This window comes from Odontesthes bonariensis, chromosome 1 (genome assembly GCF_027942865.1).
Source record: "Odontesthes bonariensis isolate fOdoBon6 chromosome 1, fOdoBon6.hap1, whole genome shotgun sequence".
NCBI classification, from domain to species: Eukaryota; Metazoa; Chordata; class Actinopteri; order Atheriniformes; family Atherinopsidae; genus Odontesthes; species Odontesthes bonariensis.
The window spans coordinates 47,927,153-47,948,500 of record NC_134506.1 but is presented as its reverse complement, the minus strand read 5'-3'; the positions used below and the strand labels follow the sequence as shown (position 1 = coordinate 47,948,500).

The 21,348-nt window shown below is 43.2% G+C and overlaps 1 protein-coding gene across 1 annotated transcript in view; it reads left to right on the top strand.

Moving 5' to 3' along the window:
- Positions 1–21,348, top strand: part of LOC142382780 (EMILIN-1-A-like) — a 40,167-nt gene that overhangs the window by 13,262 nt on the left and 5,557 nt on the right. The window contains exons 2-13 of the mRNA XM_075468903.1: positions 4,549–4,674; positions 5,053–5,288; positions 5,677–5,918; positions 6,246–6,419; positions 8,431–9,210; positions 10,881–11,208; positions 12,356–12,598; positions 12,676–12,924; positions 13,392–13,577; positions 20,098–20,214; positions 20,943–20,960; positions 21,073–21,207. Of these exons, the coding sequence (XP_075325018.1) occupies positions 4,549–4,674; positions 5,053–5,288; positions 5,677–5,918; positions 6,246–6,419; positions 8,431–9,210; positions 10,881–11,208; positions 12,356–12,598; positions 12,676–12,924; positions 13,392–13,577; positions 20,098–20,214; positions 20,943–20,960; positions 21,073–21,207 (2,834 nt within the window). The remainder of the gene's footprint in view (positions 1–4,548; positions 4,675–5,052; positions 5,289–5,676; positions 5,919–6,245; positions 6,420–8,430; positions 9,211–10,880; positions 11,209–12,355; positions 12,599–12,675; positions 12,925–13,391; positions 13,578–20,097; positions 20,215–20,942; positions 20,961–21,072; positions 21,208–21,348) is intronic.

Below are 21,348 nucleotides of genomic sequence, written 5' to 3'. Positions count from 1 at the left end.
CTGTTCTGTTGTCTTTTTCTTCTTCTGTTGTCTGTTGACAATTTTCTCTTCCGTGCCTATGTTTGCGCATGCGTAGTGTGACAGGATGAGGTCAATCGGCTCGTGCAACTGCTTCAGCTGTGCGAGAGCCTCACGAGGAGCGACCAGGATTTCAAACAAATTTGATTTTCATCCGATCGATCGGGAGGTGGTCGGGAGGGCTTAATCGTTTGTCGTTAGCCCGTGTATACTACACGATGCGAGACGCACGATTGAGCCAAAACTCGGCTCGATCTCCAAAATAGTCGCACGAGTGAAAATCTTTTAGACATCGGGCCAAAAATCGCACAGTGTATGCCCAGCTTAACACACCAAACTCACTCTGACTCTGGACTTCTGGATTCTGTTTAATTCCAGAAGTTTTTTCATTTGAGAGGAGAAAAGAAAACGTAAAAATGTAACTGTGTGTCATCTATCAGCTCACTGAGACATTTTGTCACGTTGTTCTGGATTCCAGAGGAAATAAATCTTCCTTAATTTTTCACACAAAGAGTCACTGTTTCTATGGGATTCACAGACATTCATTACCTCAACAACAACGTCACCGGATGACATCAGCTCCACATTTCCACTGTTTGTGTCAGGGATTGTGTTTTTTTTTCCTCTTTTATTTTGTTTTTTAGGTTTTATTTTGTATTTTACTTTGTGACTTTGGGTTAGATTTCCTTTGATTCTGATTTGACTGATTCTCAGTATTTTGGAGTTCTGGGTTGGAATTAGGATTTTTTTCTCTGTCTGTATCGTCTGTTCTTGATGTTCCTTTTTGTTTCTCATCTCTCTTTTATAATTTGCCTTAGTTGTTGTTCCTGCTTTAGTTTTATATGGATATAATGCATTCTCAGTCTTGTCGTTTCTTCTTCTTTGCCTCAGTCTTGGTCAGATCCTTTGGGCACTACTATAGTTATGTTCCTAGCTCCTTGCTGGTTTTCTCCCAGTCTGAAGTGTTCTGTTATTTAGTTTTTTTGCTTTGTTTAGTTTATGGTTTCCAAGCTTATCTGCACTTTTAGTTTCAGTTTTTGTTTAAACATTTGGTTTAGTTTAACCTCCCGTCTGTTGTCTGCACTCTGGTTTAGTTTAACCTCCAGTCTGTTGTCTGCACTCTGGTTTAGTTTAACCTCCAGTCTGTTGTCTGCACTCTGGTTTAGTTTAACCTCCAGTCTGTCTGCACTCTGGTTTAGTTTAACCTCCAGTCTGTTGTCTGCACTCTGGTTTAGTTTAACCTCCCGTCTGTTGTCTGCACTTTGGTTTAGTTTAACCTCCAGTCTGTTGTCTGCACTCTGGTTTAGTTTAACCTCCAGTCTGTTGTCTGCACTCTGGTTTAGTTTAACCTCCAGTCTGTTGTCTGCACTCTGGTTTAGTTTAACCTCCAGTCTGTCTGCACTCTGGTTTAGTTTAACCTCCAGTCTGTTGTCTGCACTCTGGTTTAGTTTAACCTCCCGTCTGTTGTCTGCACTCTGGTTTAGTTTAACCTCCAGTCTGTCTGCACTTTGGTTTAGTTTAACCTCCAGTCTTTCTGCACTCTGGTTTAGTTTAACCTCCCGTCTGTTGTCTGCACTCTGGTTTAGTTTAACCTCCCGTCTGTTGTCTGCACTCTGGTTTAGTTTAACCTCCAGTCTGTTGTCTGCACTTTGGTTTAGTTTAACCTCCCGTCTGTTGTCTGCACTCTGGTTTAGTTTAACCTCCAGTCTGTCTGCACTCTGGTTTAGTTTAACCTCCAGTCTGTCTGCACTTTGGTTTAGTTTAACCTCCAGTCTGTCTGCACTTTGGTTTAGTTTAACCTCCAGTCTGTCTGCACTCTGGTTTAGTTTAACCTCCAGTCTGTTGTCTGCACTTTGGTTTAGTTTAACCTCCAGTCTGTCTGCACTCTGGTTTAGTTTAACCTCCAATCTGTTATTTGCACTCTGGTTTAGTTTAACCTCCAGTCTGTCTGCACTTTGGTTTAGTTTAACCTCCAGTCTGTTGTCTGCACTTTGGTTTCGTTTAACCTCCAGTCTGTCTGCACTCTGGTTTAGTTTAACCTCCAATCTGTTATTTGCACTCTGGTTTAGTTTAACCTCCAGTCTGTCTGCACTCTGGTTTAGTTTAACCTCCCGTCTGTTGTCTGCACTCTGGTTTAGTTTAACCTCCAGTCTGTCTGCACTCTGGTTTAGTTTAACCTCCAGTCTGTTGTCTGCACTCTGGTTTAGTTTAACCTCCAGTCTGTCTGCACTCTGGTTTAGTTTAACCTCCCGTCTGTTGTCTGCACTTTGGTTTAGTTTAACCTCCAGTCTGCTGTCTGCACTCTGGTTTAGTTTAACCTCCAGTCTGTTGTCTGCACTCTGGTTTAGTTTAACCTCCAGTCTGTCTGCACTCTGGTTTAGTTTAACCTCCAGTCTGTTGTCTGCACTTTGGTTTCGTTTAACCTCCAATCTGTTATCTGCACTCTGGTTTAGTTTAACCTCCCGTCTGTTGTCTGCACTCTGGTTTAGTTTAACCTCCAGTCTGTTGTCTGCACTCTGGTTTAGTTTAACCTCCAGTCTGTTGTCTGCACTTTGGTTAAGTTTAACCTCAGTTAACAGTTTTGGGAGATTTTATCCACAATAACCCACACATGAGCAATGAGTGTGTCATTTCTATAAAGAACCAAGCTGTCAGATGACCTGCAGGATGTTTGACTCATAACTTAAAGAAGAAACAGATAGAAATCACTCTGACAGTTGGTTCACTCCTTGTTTTATCTGAAATATCTTCAGCCTCTGCAGGTGTTTCAGGGTCACTGTGAGCAGTGTATTAGCTCGACATGTTTTCGATCATCCATAAAGCTGAAATAACACTGGCAACCCATGACACACACCCCCGTCTGTAATCAGAAGCACCAACAGGATGCATCGTCCCCCTGGTTCAGCCTCATGTCCCTTCTGGGTCCCTGAGGTCCTCTAATCAGAGGCTGAAGCTCAGATCACAGCTCCAAAACTGTGAAATAAGTAGTGTTCCTAAGTAGGCTTCCTGTCTTCCTGTTTTTAAATCTCTTTTAAACACACACTTGTTTTTTTATGTATGTGAAATGAAATGCATATGTTGGCGAGTGTGTGTATATTTATATATAAATCTTATAAATGAGGCATTTCACTCACTGTACAGCACTTTGATTTAACCCTGTTGTTTGAAATGTGCTTTAGAAACAACATTGGATTAGATTAAATATCTGTGTCGATACAAACTGATTCAACTTATTTCTTACCTGAACAGAAGCATTTCTGACAGGAATTAACGATGAGTTAATTTAAGGTTATTGGTAACATATTTGATATGAGAGAGTGTTGTCTTTTAAAGTAACCCCCTTAAAGATTCCTTAAGATCCTTGGTCTTATCATGATAGTAATAATCTTTTTCCAGGAATGGCTGCTTGAAATGAAGACCGTAGAGAGAAAATGTGTAGCACCCCAGATGCTACCGCTGTTGGGCCGTTATGTTATATTATAAGAGCAATATTATAAGATAAAATATTAAGAGCAGCTGTTTTGATTGGTGTTGTTCCCTGCTGACATGTGGGAGAAACATCTCAGCTGAGGTCTGTCTCCAGGATGTCCAGCGGGGAGGGTCACAGTGGACCTCTGTGGACCAGACTGGTTCTGGTGCTTTATGAAGACGCCTAATCATACTGAGGTCTGAGGGCTTTAATGGCCTCAAGCTTGTTGTCGTGTTCCTGCAGCATTTTTATGCTGTGGGGGGGGGTTTTGTCCTCCTTGGGGGGGGTATTTCAGTCAGGTCTGTGTTTTGGGAGGCGGCGCGTACCAAAGAAGGCGGGTGTGGCTCAGCGGTTAGAGTCGGTCGTCCAATAACCGGAAGGTTGGCAGGTTCGATCCCCTCGCCACTCAACAATTGGTGGAACTGACAGCTGGAGGGGTGTCAGTTCCATCTCCTTGTCACGGCTGAGATGCCCTTGAGCAAGGCACCGTACCCCCATGCTCCCCGGGCGCTGTGAATAGCTGCCAACCGCTCCAGGTTGGCATCTATCTCTATATGCATGTGCATGTGCATGTGCATGTGCCAACCTGGATGGGTTAAAAGCGGAGGACAAATTTGGTGTGTTTGCATGACCAATAAATCTGATCTTAATCGTAAACATCCACATAAATGTCAGAAAAATGAATGAATTACTGTGATTTTCTACTCACCTGTTAGTGAGTTTAATGTTGTGGCTGATTTGTTCTCCCATAGTTTTAAATGAGCTGTGCAGAAAGAAGACTTTATAGTGTGCATCTTTAAAATGTTGCGTAACATCCCCACTCTGAGCCACAGAAAAGTGAAAACCTACCCCGGGATCATCCAGCTAATAAAAGTTTAACTTGTAAAAGCATATAAAGATGTACACACCACCCTCTCCTGTGCATTTAGGAAACAGATGGATTCATTTAGTCTGCTTCTGTTCAGGCACTAAAGAGTGTTCGTCCACCAGCAACCGAAGCACTTTTGAGTTTTATTCAACTAATCACTTACGTGTTAATAACAGCTTTGTGTGTTACAAAGGAACTGGTGTGCTTTTGTGGTCACAAAGACTGTGAGCTGTGTGGTCGAGGATGGAGTTGAAACCTATGTGAAGCCTGATTATCATCCTTGCAGCTGGGGGAGTGGACAGTGCAGCCGAGTAGTGGTGTGAGTATACATTACATTACGTTACATTATATTACATTATGTTACATTATATTACATTACATTATATTACTTTACTTTACATTATATTACGTTACATTATACTACATTACATTACGTTATATTACATTATGTTACATTACGTTATATTACATCACATTACATCATGTTACATCACATTACGTTACATTGCGTTACATTACATTACATTACGTTACATTACGTTACGTTACATTACGTTACAGCACGTTACATTACATTATGTTACATTACGTTATATTACATCATATTACATTACATCACATTACATACTCCTGGTGTCATTTTCACTCATGAACTGGATCTAAGACAACAGACGCTGATGTACTGGTGTCTCTGCAGCTATCGGACCTACATGAGGCCACGCTACAAAGTGGCCTATAAAATGGTGACAGAGATGGATTGGAAATGTTGCCAAGGTTACAGCGGAGAGGACTGTAACAATGGTCCAATTAGTGAAGCGGGAACCCAGATCTCCATCACCAGACCTCAGTCTGGACAGACCGGGGACACCAGCTTTGGACAAGACACGGGGGGTTACCGGGGAGGCCGAACTGGACCCGGACAGACAGGAAGTGGTGAGTGAACCCTCATATTTGGTCATTGGATGCTCACAAACATGAGTCCTAGGGCAGTTTGAAATAGGGCTACATGATTGTGTGGTGGTGAGCACCGTTGCCTCACAGCCTTCTGCAACCCTGAGTTGGATTAAGCTGGTATGGAAAAAATGTATGGATGTAAGTTTGAAATATACACTAAACCTTTCACTGAAAGGTGAAACACTGAAGTCAAACATTTGTTCCTCATCTCCTGAGTCAGTGGAATGATTAACAGGAAGGGACCAGTTTTTTAACATTATTTTTCCACGACAACATTAAAATGCTCATAGAGAGTTTTCTATTTCTCTCTTGGTCCTTCACAGCTTAACATTTGACTTAACAGTTGAGCTGCTTTCTTCCTTTTCAGGTCAACGGGACAGTGAGAAGATGAGGCAGCTGGAGGAAAAGATCCAGAGCCTGACGAAGAACCTGCAGACTCTCCAGTCAACCATGAACGAACGCTTCCAGCAGGAGGCCAACAGGCCGGGTCTCAGAGGTGGAGGAGCTTCTTCAGGAGGAAGAAACCCGGCAGATGCAGCTCAGCCAGAGATTAAGGAGACGATTCATAGTATTCAAACCAAACTCGATCAGTTGGACAACCGCACTCAGGTGAGTCAGTCCGCAAGTCCTGCAAGACTGCTTTAAATGTGCCATAGAAATTAACTTTAACTTGACTTCCTTGCCCACATTGACTGGGGAACCCATTGTTCCATCCTGATTTATTGAGCTGCTTTCTGATGTCGGCTTCAGGCCAATAATCTGAAGCACCTGGAGCTGGTGGGCGGAGCCTATATGAGCAGATCCCTGGTTCATTTGTCTCTTGCTTTCTTTTTCCTCCCAGTGGAAGCAGCACCTTCGGGTGCCTTGTACTTATATCGGACATCATCTGTTCATGTTTTGTGCTGTACCGTGTCTGATGATTATCCCCGCCAACAGGCTCACGATAAAACCCTGGTCAGCATTAACAACCACCTCGTGAACGGAAAAGGCAATGAGCTGGATGGAAGTGCGTCTGGAGGAGGAATAAGTGGAGGGAGGCTGAACTCACTGAAGGAGGAGATCCTGAGAGAGTTGGAGAGGAGAGTGTCGCTTTCCTGCTCATCTTGTCAGGTATCAGGCCTCCTTTTATGAGCTGATTATCCAAATAACATTCAGGGGACACTATGTTTTAACAACATTAGCTCTAATGATTCTATTCGGATGGTATGTAAAAGAAAACTTTGACTTTTCTGTCTCTTAGTCAGGGAACATAAATATCAAGTTATTCCCTATAGGTCCATTAGAGAAAAAGATTTGCCATCTTCCAGTCTGCCTCTAGTCTTTGTGATAATATTACATTAATGTAATTACAATGTCTTTAAACAGGAAGTAGATACAAAGAGGACATTTCTAAATGTTGTCTTAATCAAATTCAATTAAATTCAATTAAATTCATTTTTATTTATATAGCGCCAAATACAACAAATGTCATCTCAAGGCACTTAGATAGTAAGTCCAATTCAAGCCAATTGGAATTCAATTAATTAATAATAATCATAATTCATAAAATAATCCAATTCGTTCATATAGAGCCAATTCAAAAACAATTTCCTAGCTAAGAAAACCAACAGATTGCACTGAAAACTTTTTGTTTTTCGGTCCAATCTCCCGGCCTGAGCGTGCCTGAGGCGACTGTGGAGAGAAACGACTCCCTTTTAACAGGAAGAAACCTCTGGCAGAACCAGACTCAGGAAGGGTGGCCATCAGAACCAGACTCAGGAAGGGTGGCCATCAGAACCAGACTCAGGAAGGGTGGCCATCCGCCTCCACCAGCTGGGGTTTGAGAAGACAGAAATTGGGGGGGGGGCCGAGGCGGCGGCGGCACTGTAACACCATTCAAAGGATATCTGTTGGAACAGGGAAACACGAGTTAATGACCACAATAACATCACATATACATAAAGAGAGTAAAGTGAGGAAAGGTGTGACAGATGAGTCCCCCCAGCAGTTCAGGATCACCTGAGCCATCCCTAACTATAAGCTTTATCAAAAAGGAAAGTTTTAAGCCTGGTCTTAAAAGTGGAAAGGGTGTCTGCTTCCCGGACATTTACTGGCAGCTTATTCCACAAGAGAGGGGCCTGATAACTGAAGGCTCTGCCTCCCAAAGGAGGTAAATACCTATGAATAGGCATGGGAATTGATAAGATTTTACGATTCCAATTCCATTTGCGATTCTGCTTAACAATTCGGTTCTTTGTCGGTTCCCTTATCGATTCTCATTTGGAGAAAAAGGACAACAAACCGGTCGATTAGCATCAACTTTGTTTAGTTTAGAAGTAACACGAGTCCTGACCTCACAAACCCAACAACGGTGAGGTCCACATTGGTCTATCCTGGCCTGGGTAATTTAACTCTTCCTGCTCTGGTGAAAGGAGAAGCTGGAGGTAGAGGTGAACTGGGGGTAGTACCACCAGCCTCTGGCTCTGAGCCAGTCAGGCTCTGTCTCTCATGATTTCATCTAAATGTAATGCCTGAGAAGGCATTCATTTAACCTTAACCGTTACTAACAGCAGCTTTTACAATCAGGCAAATGCTGCTAACATGATAGGCAGTGTTTGTTAGTTAGTTACCTGCAGTGTTAGCCGAGGACATGCTAACGTTGCTAACGCTGCTGGGTTCAGATTCACCAACGTTAGTCCGGAGCGGATCGAAAACGCGACATTCATTCATAGTTATTGCATGTTGGTAGTATTTCCTCCCTTTGGTGAAATATTCACTTTGCAAGTTGCCCTGTTGTCGTCTTTTTTAGGGATGTGTAACCAAACTTTCGAGCGTTTGTACCGCTTTGGCGCCATGTTTACTGTTGGCTGCTGGCTGCGCTGGACTCGCCACACAACGCTGCGTGGTGACGTCATTCGCGCCCACTGGAATCGATAAGGGAATCGTTTGCAAAATGGCCAAACGATTCCAAGGAATTGAAACACTGGGAACCGGTTCTCAACAAGAACCGGTTTTCGATTCCCATCCCTACCTATGAACATTAAAAAGTTCTTTCTTCTACTTTTATCTTTTTCAAGATAAACGTGCACCACGTGCACAAGCTTGTATTTGGAAAAATTTGATTGAGTTTTGTGTCTTTCAGGCAGGCGTGGAAGCTCTGCGCCGACAGCAGCAGGAGGACCGGGAGAGGATCCGAGCTCTGGAGAAGCAGCTGAACGCCCTGGATGCTGGTTATCAGCAGGACCTAAACCAGCTGAGGCAGACAGTGCTGCGCTCACAGGGATGCTGTCACATTGTGGACGACCTCCAGAACCGCATCAGTGATGCTGAACGCAAGATCAGCTCCGCCTCAGAGAACTTTGATGTTCTACTCCACCGTCTGAACGCCGACTTCAGCGGAGCCGGAGGCAGCAGCCGAAGTAACCAAAGTGGGTCCAGAGGGGAAGGGTTGGCTGCTGGGGGAGATGGTGTGGTGACAAAGGGTTGGCTGAACAAGCTGCTGCAAGACCTGGAGCAGCGAATCAACAGCAATGTGCAGCAAACCGAGCAGAGGTGCTCACACCTGGAGAAGAACCTGGAGAAGAACCTGAAGGACTACTTCAACACTTCCCTCATGAAGTTGACCCTGGAGGAGTGTGGCTGCAGCCAGTCTAAAGGAGGAGGAGACAAAACCGATGGAAAGGGAAGGTTTGGAACAGAACGAGGAGCTACAGGGGGAGGAGCAGGTGGTGGGAGGGGGGCAGGAGGGGCAGGAGGGGCAGGAACCACCATGGGAGGAGGATTGTCGGAGACTGGTGGAGGAAGAGAAAATACAACACAGAAATCTCTTGAGTGGAGAGTAGTGGCGAACGAGGATCAGATTCAACATTTCACCACTCAACTCAAAAACCTGTCGGTGTCCGGAGACTCTCTGTATGGCAGGGTAAGCACACATCAGGTGTTTAAGTCCAAGTCTCACTTTCATTAGATTACACCAATAATTCAAAGATAGACACATCTTTATGAACAGAAACATGTTTGGATTGGTTCTTACTGTCCCACATAATATGTCCTCTGATGTTAGATAAGATTCATCCAGGTCACAGTAAGAGCTTGGATAAGGGCACCTGGACTTCTTTGTTCTTGAAGATGTTTCACCTTTCATCCAAAAGGCTTCTTCAGTTTTGAACTAGATGCTGGGGAGTATCAGCTTATAAGCAGACAGGATCATTACAGTCACATACCATACCAACTTTATTTATAAAGCACTTTATACACCCACAGGATCATTACAGTCACATGTGTCAGCATTGCATCTGCGGGCAGTTTCACAACCATTCACACTTTCCATCCAGTGACCAAAACCTTTGGGCAGGTGGAAACTTCAGAGGTGATTATGGCTGTGTTCAAAACCGCATACTACGTACTGCCTACTATATACTACATACTGCATACTACATACTGCATACTGCATACTACATACTGCATACTGCATACTACATACTGCATACTACATACTGCATACTGCATACTGCGTACTGCATACTGCATACTACGTACTGCATACTACGTACTGCATACTGCATACTACGTACTGCATACTACATACTGCATACTACATACTGCATACTACATACTACATACTACATACTGCACACTACGTACTGCATACTACGTAGTGCGTACTACATACTGCATACTGCATACTACGTACTGCATACAACGTACTGCGTACTGCATACTGCGTACTGCATACTCATCGATCAGACAGTATGCAGAGCGTTTACCAACAATGCATTTTGCTCCTGCCCGAGCCGAAATCAGCCGGCCTGAAGCTGATTTCTCTTAAGCTCTAAACTCTGTAAACTTTAGCAACATTTGAAACATTTTCAGGTGAGAAATTAGTCGTTTAGATCCCCAACGTGTTGAAAACCTGACAAAATACCGGCTGTTTACAATTTTGTTCCCACGAATTCGGCGCTACTAAAGCTAGCCGCAGTGAGCTAACGCACTTCCTGTTATTTTCACAAAATAAAATACCCGTTGCCTTTTATCATAGGGAAAGCCATTACCATACAATTGGTGCTTTTGTTTTTAAAAGAGGAAGTGAACCTACCCTCGTTGTAGCTAGCTTGAAACTGCCGTTTTGACAAGAAATGACGATCGGCGACGTCACGTTACGTTGCATCTTGGGTAGTTTGAGTATGAGTAGTTACCTCATGATGCATACCCAACATTTCGGAGAATCTAGTATGCATCCGGGAACTTAAAAAAAGTTAAAGTTAGTAGGAGTAGTAGGAGAAGTATGCGACATGCACATTGGGGGGTCGGTGACACATGTAATTGTAATGACCCTCTCTGCCGATAAACTGATACTCAATATTCAGGCTCTTATGATATGTTGTCTGATCTTTAGCCAAAAAACATTTAAACACAGTCCGTTGGGCTGCCTTCATCTTCATTCTTTGTGTAGATTTAAATGACACAGAATGTGAATTATTATAACTTACCCACTTTATGTTAAATTAATTCATTGAAGTGTTTACAAACTGATGTCTCTTAAGACGCTGAGATTAAAGGGATGTGATTGTTAATTGGTAAACAAATTTCCAGGTTTTGGACCTGAGTCATGATGTCCGTCAGATCAAATCTCTGACCGGTGACCACGGAGAGCATTTCAACCGGATAGTTACGGAGGTGGAGCTGCTGGGGAGAGACGGTGAGCTGTGTGGGAAAGTAGAGGATGAGCTCCAGAGGCTGAAAAACAGTTCCCAGGATGCACTGGTGAAAATGCAGAACCACATCAACAGCATCCAAACGAGACTGGACGGAGACGGCTGCTCCCACATCTGCTCCCTCCTGCAGGAGGAAGTCCGTGTGCTGCGAACCGATGTTCAGACGTGCATCGGTCAATGTAAGAGCGGCCATGACACGTCCACAGGTCAGATCCATCAATCACGTGTTCTTTAATCTTTCTGGTTAGAGTTAATGCTGCCCTGTCCATCCTTATGTTTCCCTCAGTTCAACATCATACTGCTGTATTTAGTTCTTAGAGGAAGTTCAGTCAGCTCTAATAATTTTGTATCTTCTTATCACAAGATACAAGATATGAGCATTTAAAGTAGATACTGAATAAGAGAGCATGTCATCTTAAAATATCTCAAAGTCTTTAAAATCCTAGGCTCAGGAACTATTTAAAGTACTTCATGTAGTCTAATGTTTTTGTAGGCATCCCTTATATGAATTAGATAACTTAAGGCAGTGATACTCACTATTTTTTTCCCAAGAGCCACATTGGCAGAGCAAAATCAAGAGAAGAGCCACTTTTACCACAACATACTAAAGTCCCCTTTAGCAAATATGCATTTTTACATATAAAACATCCCACAAAAAAGAAACAACACAGCCAATACATTTTCAATTCAGACCACATTTACCTTAATACTGGGATGAGCGTAAGCTGGCCTGCATGTCCTCGACTTTCTTCATGTTGTATTTGTTGTTTGTTGTTGTAATCATAGTGAGACATTCAGGATGAGCATGGTTTTTGTGCTGCTTTTTGTGCTGCTTTTTGCCCTTTTTTAATTAAAAACCGATCCATTGTGCCTGCATCTCGCGGTACACCCGATGTTTGCCTGCTCGTCCCCTCTCTGGCGTCTTCATGCTGATTTTCGTTTTGGTTTTTGTGCTGGTTTTTGCCCTTTTTTTTAAAATTAAAAACTGATCCGTCGTGCTGGCTAAAGGAGCTAGCGTGCTCTGTGGTTTAAGCGGGCTGCGTTGCCAGGTTTAACAGAGCTCCCTTTAGGAAACACCATTAAGCCTTAATTAATACTTAATAAAAATACTTAATACTACAAAAATGCAAACTTAATAAAAATACCTAATACTGTGCAGTATTTGCTGTGTGTTATTTGAAAAAATGTATTGTTATTGTTACCATTTTGTTATAAGCTACTATGCGAGTGCGAGCCGCCGATTAAACCTTTGAGGAGCCGCACAATGAGTATCTCTGCCTTATATGAATTAGATAACTTAAGGCATAACTGAAATATGTAATGAAAGTTGTATGCAAACCAAACCCTGAATAGGTGGCAGTTCCAGTGGCAGTGGTGGTCCCAGTGGTGGTCCCAGTGGCAGTGGTGGTCCCAGGCTGGATGCAGGAAAACCTTTAGATGGCCACAGTGTGATTGGAGGCTCCATCAACAATAATCAGCTGAAGACGCTTCAAAGGGAATTGTCTGAGGTCATCTTCACATTCAGCTCCATCAACGACACCCTGAAGGGTCTGGAACACACTGTGCACAAACATGGCAGTGCCATAACCGACCTCGGTGGGTCCAGCTCAGTTAAACCTTCATTCATTACTGTACGTTCCTCAGCTAATGTTAACACCTTTCACTATGAACAGGAAACACCAAGGACAAGATCATCTCTGAGCTGGACAAAATCCAGGAGGAAGTGACGGAGCACATCGAGGAGAGCCGAGACCGCCTGGATAAGATGGATCGGGATGTTCGTCAGTTCGAGAGCATGCTGCTGGTGGAGATGGGAGACTGTAAGAGGTCCGGAGACGGGCTGGAGAAGAGGCTGTCAAAGCTGGAAGGAGTATGTGGAAAGTTGGATGGTGTTTCTGACTCCATCCACAAAATCAAGGAAGGTGTGGTTGGTTTTGACGGTTTCATTTTAACTCCAGAAATGGTATTATAGAACAGAATGTAAAAGTTGTCAGAGCAGAAGTGGTTTATATCTGAATTACTTTCTATTAATCATTATTTTCTAATGTCCATGTAGCGAGCCACTCTAAAAAAACAAAAAAAAAACAAGTGATGGTACTGTTCTATGATCAGACAATTCTACTTCTCACTTCATATTTCACCTCAATTAACTTCCCTTGAGGAATTCATGGCCTCGTTCCCTAATTTTGAGTTTTCTCATTAAGATAAGGATAGGAAATAAAGGAGTGTATACATGAAGGCCACCTCGTCATTAACTCAGACATCAGTCTTCAGGCTATGATCACATCACCCAAGTAGGACTGATAAGAACTGTTTCACTTCTGTTTCCCACAATATGACTCTTCTTGTTTCATAAAATGTCTGATTTTCTGCCTTTTTCCTCATTCAGGACTGAATCAACATGTGACGAGTTTGTGGTCATGTGTTTCTGTTGTGAATGAGTCCGTCATCCATCAACAAGACATGTTGGGATTTATTCAGAAGGACCAGGAGAACATCCACAGCAGGATGAAGAGCCTGAACTCCAGCCTGAACCAGGTGCTTCGAGACCTGAAGATTTCCCCCGGCCTCACCGGTGAGCTGCTAACTCCTCTCTTCTCTTTCATTGTTATTTTATTTTATGTTATTCAGCCACACCTTGAGGGCTCGATTAAGCTCTCTGTTTTAACAATTGGTGCACTTACTTTAGAATAACATTCCAATGATTATATTTCTACCTGCGTTGGTTCTCCAGCTTTCTCCCACAGTCCGAAAACAATGTTAATTTAATAGATTCTAAATTGATCTTAGGGGTGAGTGTGATCGTGCACGGTGACCCATTCAGGGTGCATGTAAATCACAAGCTTTAATAATTGTAGAAATGTTTAAAATTGCAAATTTCAATTAAATTCAGTTAATTTATAAAGCGCAAAATTACAACAAATGTCATCTCAAGGCACTTAAATAATAAAGTTCAATTCAAGGCGAATGGAATTCAACTCATTGTAATTATAATTAATATCAAAATAATCCAATTCATTCATATGGAGCCAATTCAAAAACAGTTTCCTAGCTAAGGAAACCAACAGATTGCACTGAAACTTGTCTTCAGTCCAATCTCCCGTCCTGAGCGTGCCTGAGGCGATGATGTGTTCAGATCTCTTAGTCCGGGTTAAAACTCCAGCAGCAGCGTTCTGGATGAGCTGCAGATGTTTAATGCTCTTTTTGGGAAGTCCAGTTAAAAGAGCATTACAGTAATTGAGTCTACTGGAGATGAATGCATGGATGAGTTTCTCCTGGTCTGTTTGGGAGAGGAAACCTTTAATTCTGTTGATGTTTCGAGATGGTAAAAAGCTGCCTTGGTGACAGCTTTGATGTGGCTGCTGAAAGTCAGATCTGAGTCTATCAACACTCCGAGGTTACCGACTCGCTCAGTGATTGTAAGGGCCAAAGTCTCAAGAATAAAATTGTTGGCGCACCCTAGGTAGCAGCCTGTTGCAGCAGCTCCAGTGATTTTTTTTTCACCTTTTTCGTCCTTTCTATCACTTTTACTTAGTTGTGTGTTTCTTTCTTTTAGTATTTATTTATAAACATCCCCTACAATGGCCACTTTTTGTTTCGTGAGATTTCTGGTTTGTTTTCTCCTCTTTTCATCACTTTTTGTCACGGTGAGCCACGCACAGAGGAGCCACGGCATTGTTTCCACCCGCGACCAGCTGATAGCCCTGTGTAAACCTGCGCTACTGCCCGGAGCGAGACCGGACATCCCGAAGGAGCTGCAGAGGAGACGCCGGGGCTGCAGAGCTGGAGTCTGGCGGAGAACCAGGAAGAGGAGATTTAAGCCTGCAGTCCCAGCAACAATAATTGGCAACGTAAGGTCACTGGGGAATAAAATGGACAAGCTTGGCGCGCTGATAAAGACCCAGCAGGAATACCGGGAGTGCAGCATTATGTGCTTTACGGAGACATGGCTGCACGCGCACGTCCCGGACCACAGCGCAGCTCTCCCCGGCTTCACGACCGTACGGGCGGACAGGGACGTTTAACTGAGCGGTAAGAAGAAGGGAGGAGGGATTGCACTGTACGTGAATGAGAGGTGGTGTAATCCCAGTCATGTTACCGTGAAGGAACGTCTCTGCACCCCGGACATTGAACTGTTAGCTGTGGGATTACGTCCGTTCTATTTGCCCCGTGAGTTCTCCTACGCCATTATTGTCACTGTTTACATCCCTCCATCAGCTGATGCCGAGGCTGCTAGTGACGTCATCCTCTCCACTGTCTCCAAACTCCAAACGCAACATCCAAATGCGTTTGTGAGTATAAATGGTGACTTTAATCATGCAAACCTGGACTCAACTCTGCCAACATTCTTCCAATATGTTGATTGCCCTACAAGAGATAATAAAACCCTGGACCTCCTGTATGCAAATACAAAGGATGCATACAGGGTCACCGCCCTCCCCCCCCTTGGCAGATCTGACCATAACCTGGTCCTCCTGGCACCAACGTATGTCCCCCTGGTTCAGAGGCAGCCTGTATCCACAAGGACTGTGAGGAAGTGGACTCATGAGGCTAATGATACCCTACAGGACTGCTTCGAAACGACTGACTGGGATGTGCTTTGTGTGCCACATGGAGAGAACATCGATGGCATGACAGACTGCATCACGGACTACATCAAGTTCTGTGAACATAACACACTGCCGGAACGGACTGTACGTTGTTTCCCCAACAACAAACCCTGGATCACCAGTGACCTGAAAGCCCTCCTGAACAGGAAGAAGGAGGCCTTCAGGGCAGGAGACAAGGCCCAGATGAGGAGCATCCAGCACGACCTGAGGGACAAACTGCGGCAGTGCAAGGACTCCTACAGGAGGAAGCTGGAGGCCAAGCTCCAGCAGAACAACACCAGAGATGTGTGGTCGGGGATGAAAGACGTAACCGGCTTCAAGGTGAAAGGCAGACAGACTGTGGGCACCCTGGAGAGGGCCAACGAGCTGAACACCTTCTTCAATAGGTTCAGCTCCCCACCCTCAGCTGTCTCCTCCACTTCACACCTCGCCCCCCCCACCACACATCCTGTGGACATCAACCCCCGACTGCTCTCAATGCCTTTGTCCTCCACTCCTCAATCCCCCCTGCTGAGTGCACTGGACTTTAACACCTCACCTCCGGACTGCTTTTACCCAACTGAGGCATAAGCCCCCCTCCCCCGCCTGACTGTGAGTACTGGCCAGGTGAAGAGACAGCTGGAGAGACTCCACCTAGGCAAGGCTGCAGGACCTGATGGCATCAGCCCCAGAGTTCTGAGGACCTGTGCCAGCCAGCTGTCTGTGGTATTCCAGCACCTGTTTAACCTGAGCCTGTACCTAGAGAGGATCCCAGCACTGTGGAAGACGTCCTGCGTGGTTCCTGTCCCGAAGAAGAAGACTCCTTCTGGACTCAATGATTACCGACCAGTAGCTCTCACATCTCATGTGATGAAGGTGCTGGAGAGACTGGTCATGACGCATCTCAGACCGCAGGTGGCTTCTTCCCTTGACCCGCTACAGTTTGCCTACCAGCCTCACCTGGGGGTGGATGATGCTGTTGTTTACCTGCTGCAGCGTGCTCACTCGTACCTGGATGGATCGGGTTGCACTCTGAGAATCACATTCTTTGATTTTTCGAGTGCATTCAACACGATCCAGCCGGGTCTACTGAGTGACAAACTGCAGGTCGTGGGGGTCGACACATCCATCATCTCCTGGATTGCCAACTACCTGACAGACAGACCAAAGTATGTCCGGCTGGGCAGTGTTCTGTCTGATGTGGTGGTTGGCAGTACAGGAGCTCCTCAGGGGACTGTGCTGTCTCCTTTCCTGTTTACCTTGTACACCACAGACTTTAAATACAACTCAGAGTCATGCCACTTGCAGAAGTATTCAGATGACTCTGCGGTTGTTGGGTGTATAAGGGATGGACAGGAGGGGGAGTACAGGGCGCTGGTAGAGGATTTTGTGGATTGGTCTGGCAGAAATCACCTGCTTCTGAATGTGGCAAAGACCAGAGAGATGGTCATTGACTTCAGAAGGAGGAGGACGGCTCCAAAGCCTCTGTGCGTTTTGGGAGAGGATGTTGCAGTGGTGGAGGACTACAGGTACCTGGGAGTGCACCTGGACAACGGACTGAACTGGAGGACCAACACCAATGCTGTTTGCAAGAAGGGGATGAGCCGACTCTATTTTCTGAGGAAGCTGAGATCCTTCAACGTGTGCAGCAAGATGTTGGAGATGTTCTATCAGTCTGTTGTTGCCAGTGCACTCTTCTTCGCTGTTGTCTGCTGGGGGAACAGCATCAGAGCCGGTGACACCAGCAGGCTTAATAAACTTATTAAGAAGGCTGGTTCTGTCATCGGCTGCAAACTGGACTCATTTGAATCGGTGGTGGAGAGGAGGACACTGAACAAACTGTTATCCATCATGGATAACCCCACCCATCCTCTCCACCAGCTGCTGGTTGGACAGCGGAGCTCCTTTTCCAACAGGCTCATCCAGCTCCGCTGTCACAAGGACCGTTTCAGGAAATCCTTCCTACCAGCAGCCATCACCATCTATAACACCTCCCCTCTGGCTGGAAGAGAACTTCAACCTCAATAGGCTTGAAGTCTCTCCTAAAAAAACAATAACAAAAAACAAAAAATACTGTAGATTTGTACATAGCGAATGTTTATTCACTATTTTTATTTATTTATTGTGTTTTATTTTATATTTATTTTATTCTATTCTATATCTTTACTGTATGCTGCTGCAACAAAACAATTTCCCAAATTGGGATTAATAAAGTATTTATCTATCTATCTATCTATCTATATTTACCAACGCTGACCCTCTTCTCTTTGCTCCCAAACAGAATGATCTCAGTTTTGTCTTCATTTAATTGTAGACAAAAATAAAGAATTACAGCAGCCCAATAATAAAGAATTACATCAGCCCAATAATAAAGAATTACAGCAGTCCAATAATAAATAATTACAGCAGCCCAATAATAAAGAATTACAGCAGCCCAATAATAAAGAATTACAGCAGCCCAATAATAAAGAAATACAGCAGTCCAATGATAAAGAAATACAGCAGTCCAATGATAAAGAAATACAGCAGTCCAATAATAAAGAAATACAGCAGCCCAATAATAAATAATTACAGCAGCCTAATAATAAAGAAATACAGCAGCCCAATAATAAAGAAATACAGCAGCCCAATAATAAAGAATTACAGCAGCCCAATAATAAAGAATTACAGCAGACCAATAATAAAGAAATACAGCAGCCCAATAATAAAGAATTACAGCAGCCTAATAATAAAGAAATACAGCAGCCCAATAATAAAGAATTACAGCAGCCCAATAATAACGAAATACAGCAGCCCAATAATAAAGAAATACAGCAGCCCAACAATAAAGAATTACAGCAGTCCAATAATAAAGAATTACAGCAGCCCAATAATAAATAATTACAGCAGCCTAATAATAAAGAAATACAGCAGCCCAATAATAAAGAAATACAGCAGCCCAATAATAAAGAATTACAGCAGCCCAATAATAAAGAATTACAGCAGACCAATAATAAAGAAATACAGCAGCCCAATAATAAAGAATTACAGCAGCCTAATAATAAAGAAATACAGCAGCCCAATAATAAAGAATTACAGCAGCCCAATAATAACGAAATACAGCAGCCCAATAATAAAGAAATACAGCAGCCCAACAATAAAGAATTACAGCAGTCCAATAATAAAGAATTACAGCAGCCCAATAATAAATAATTACAGCAGTCCAATGATAAAGAATTACAGCAGCCCAATAATAAAGAAATACAGCAGCCCAATAATAAAGAATTACAGCAGCCCAATAATAAAGAAATACAGCAGCCCAATAATAAAGAATTACAGCAGTCCAATAATAACGAAATACAGCAGTCCAATAATAACGAATTAGAGCAGCCCAATAATAACGAAATACAGCAGCCCAATAATAAAGAAATACAGCAGCCCAATAATAAAGAATTACAGCAGCCCAACAATAAAGAATTACAGCAGTCCAATAATAAAGAATTACAGCAGCCCAATAATAAAGAAATACAGCAGCCCAATAATAAAGAATTACAGCAGCCCAATAATAAAGAAATACAGCAGCCCAATAATAAAGAATTACAGCAGCCTAATAATAACGAAATACAGCAGTCCAATAATAACGAATTAGAGCAGCCCAATAATAACGAATACAGCAGCCCAATAATAAAGAATTACAGCAGCCCAATAATAAAGAAATACAGCAGCCCAATAATAAAGAATTACAGCAGCCCAATAATAAAGAATTACAGCAGCCCAATAATAAATAATTACAGCAGTCCAATGATAAAGAAATACAGCCGCCCAATAATAAAGAAATACAGCAGCCCAATAATAAATAATTACAGCCGTCCAATGATAAAGAAATACAGCCGCCCAATAATAAATAATTACAGCAGCCCAATAATAAATAATTACAGCAGTCCAATGATAAAGAAATACAGCCGCCCAATAATAAAGAATTACAGCAGCCTAATAATAACGAATTACAGCAGCCTAATAATAAAGAATTACAGCAGCCTAATAATAAAGAATTACAGCAGCCCAATAATAAAGAAATACAGCAGCCCAATAATAAAGAATTACAGCAGCCCAATAATAAAGAATTACAGCAGCCCAATAATAAAGAATTACAGCAGCCCAATAATAAAGAATTACAGCAGCCCAATAATAATTACAGCAGCCCAATCCTGAAGTAACAGATGTATAAACCAGTTTTTCTGCTTCACTCTGAGACAAGATGTCCTTGAATTTAAAAATATTACGAAGGTAATTTATTCAGCTCAGCTAGCTACCAACAGGCTAACTGTGCTTCAAGTTATTTAAGGAAAACAAATAGAGGGATGTGGTCAGTACCACAAGACTTTGGATAGAATGATTAAACTCAACAAAATGTTTGAGCCATTGCACCTTTAAATAAATTCATGAGTTCACGTCAGTAATGTCTCTGAGGTAAAGTGATGTTGAATTCTCAGTCTTTAAGTGTTTATTGCTGGCACCATCCCATAGGCCTACCTGGACCTCCAGGACCTCCAGGAGAGAGAGGCTCCAATGGGCAGCCAGGACCCCGGGGACCCCTTGGCCCTCAAGGACGACAAGGAGAAAGTGGTGCCCGAGGTCTGCCTGGTGAGAGAGATGTGAAATCATGCAGCAGCATTCAGATCTCAGAGCAAAGCCACTCAGACTTCTGTCCAAACCAAAAGAAAAACCAGATGAATGAGTGAATGGGATCTATGCACATCTCCTTTGTTACTTTGTCTTTATAATTTTGAGTTACCAACGATATAACTCCCATGGCCGGGCCGGAGTGGGACTCCTTTTCAGCCCTGGAGTTTCATGCCTAAGACCGGCCCACTTTAGATCAGGACCTATTACTAAAATCATCTCATTTTAACCTTAATGTTCGGGTTAGCTCACCTGTTCCTTCCATACTGACAGAAGCTGTCCTCTCATCACTTCTGGCTCTAAATCATATTTTAAAAATGGTCATAATTCTCAGCACAAATAATTAAAGCCTTCTGATCAATTCAGGTCAGTTTCATTAATGCTGAATCATCAAGCATCTCAGGGCACTTTTCATAGAGCAGGTCAACACCATACTTTCCATGATATTCATTCTTTAAATGAGTTATCCTACCTGCCCACTACAACAGGGGGCTACAACACAAAGTTCCCCTTTAATGAAAGAGGTAGAGTTGAGCATCATTGAGGGTCAATTAAAAATGTTCTGAGAAAAGGGGAAAGCCAGAAATGAACATTAGTTGGGTTTTAGTTCTGATTATATTAAACAAACAGACTGTTGTCTCTTCAGCTTTTACACCCGTTCTAACAACATTTCTGTGTTTTTTTTTCAGGTCCCAGAGGTGAAACAGGTGTGTACCCTTTAGGCTTGAAACACATGATCCTGTTAGTCATGTTTGTTCAGTGTGATGCATCCTCAGTCATAATGTGCAGACCTCATGGTGTTTCTGGGTGTGTCTCCAGGTGTTCCAGGTGTTGATGCCAATGACCACAGGCTTTCATTTTCTGCTGCCCTCACTGTGCCCATGGACGATACAGGAACTATTGTTTTTAATGAAATCTTTGTCAATGAGGGAGACTTCTATGACCCCAGAACAGGTGAGCAGCACTGCAGGCTGTGTATCTGTCATGATGTGGTTAAGGGAGGACCCAGGTGCAGACACAGACAAGAGCCAAAAAATGAAGTTAAAGGATTTATTTTCAAATATGGGAGAGCAAACCAACTAATTCAAAGAATGA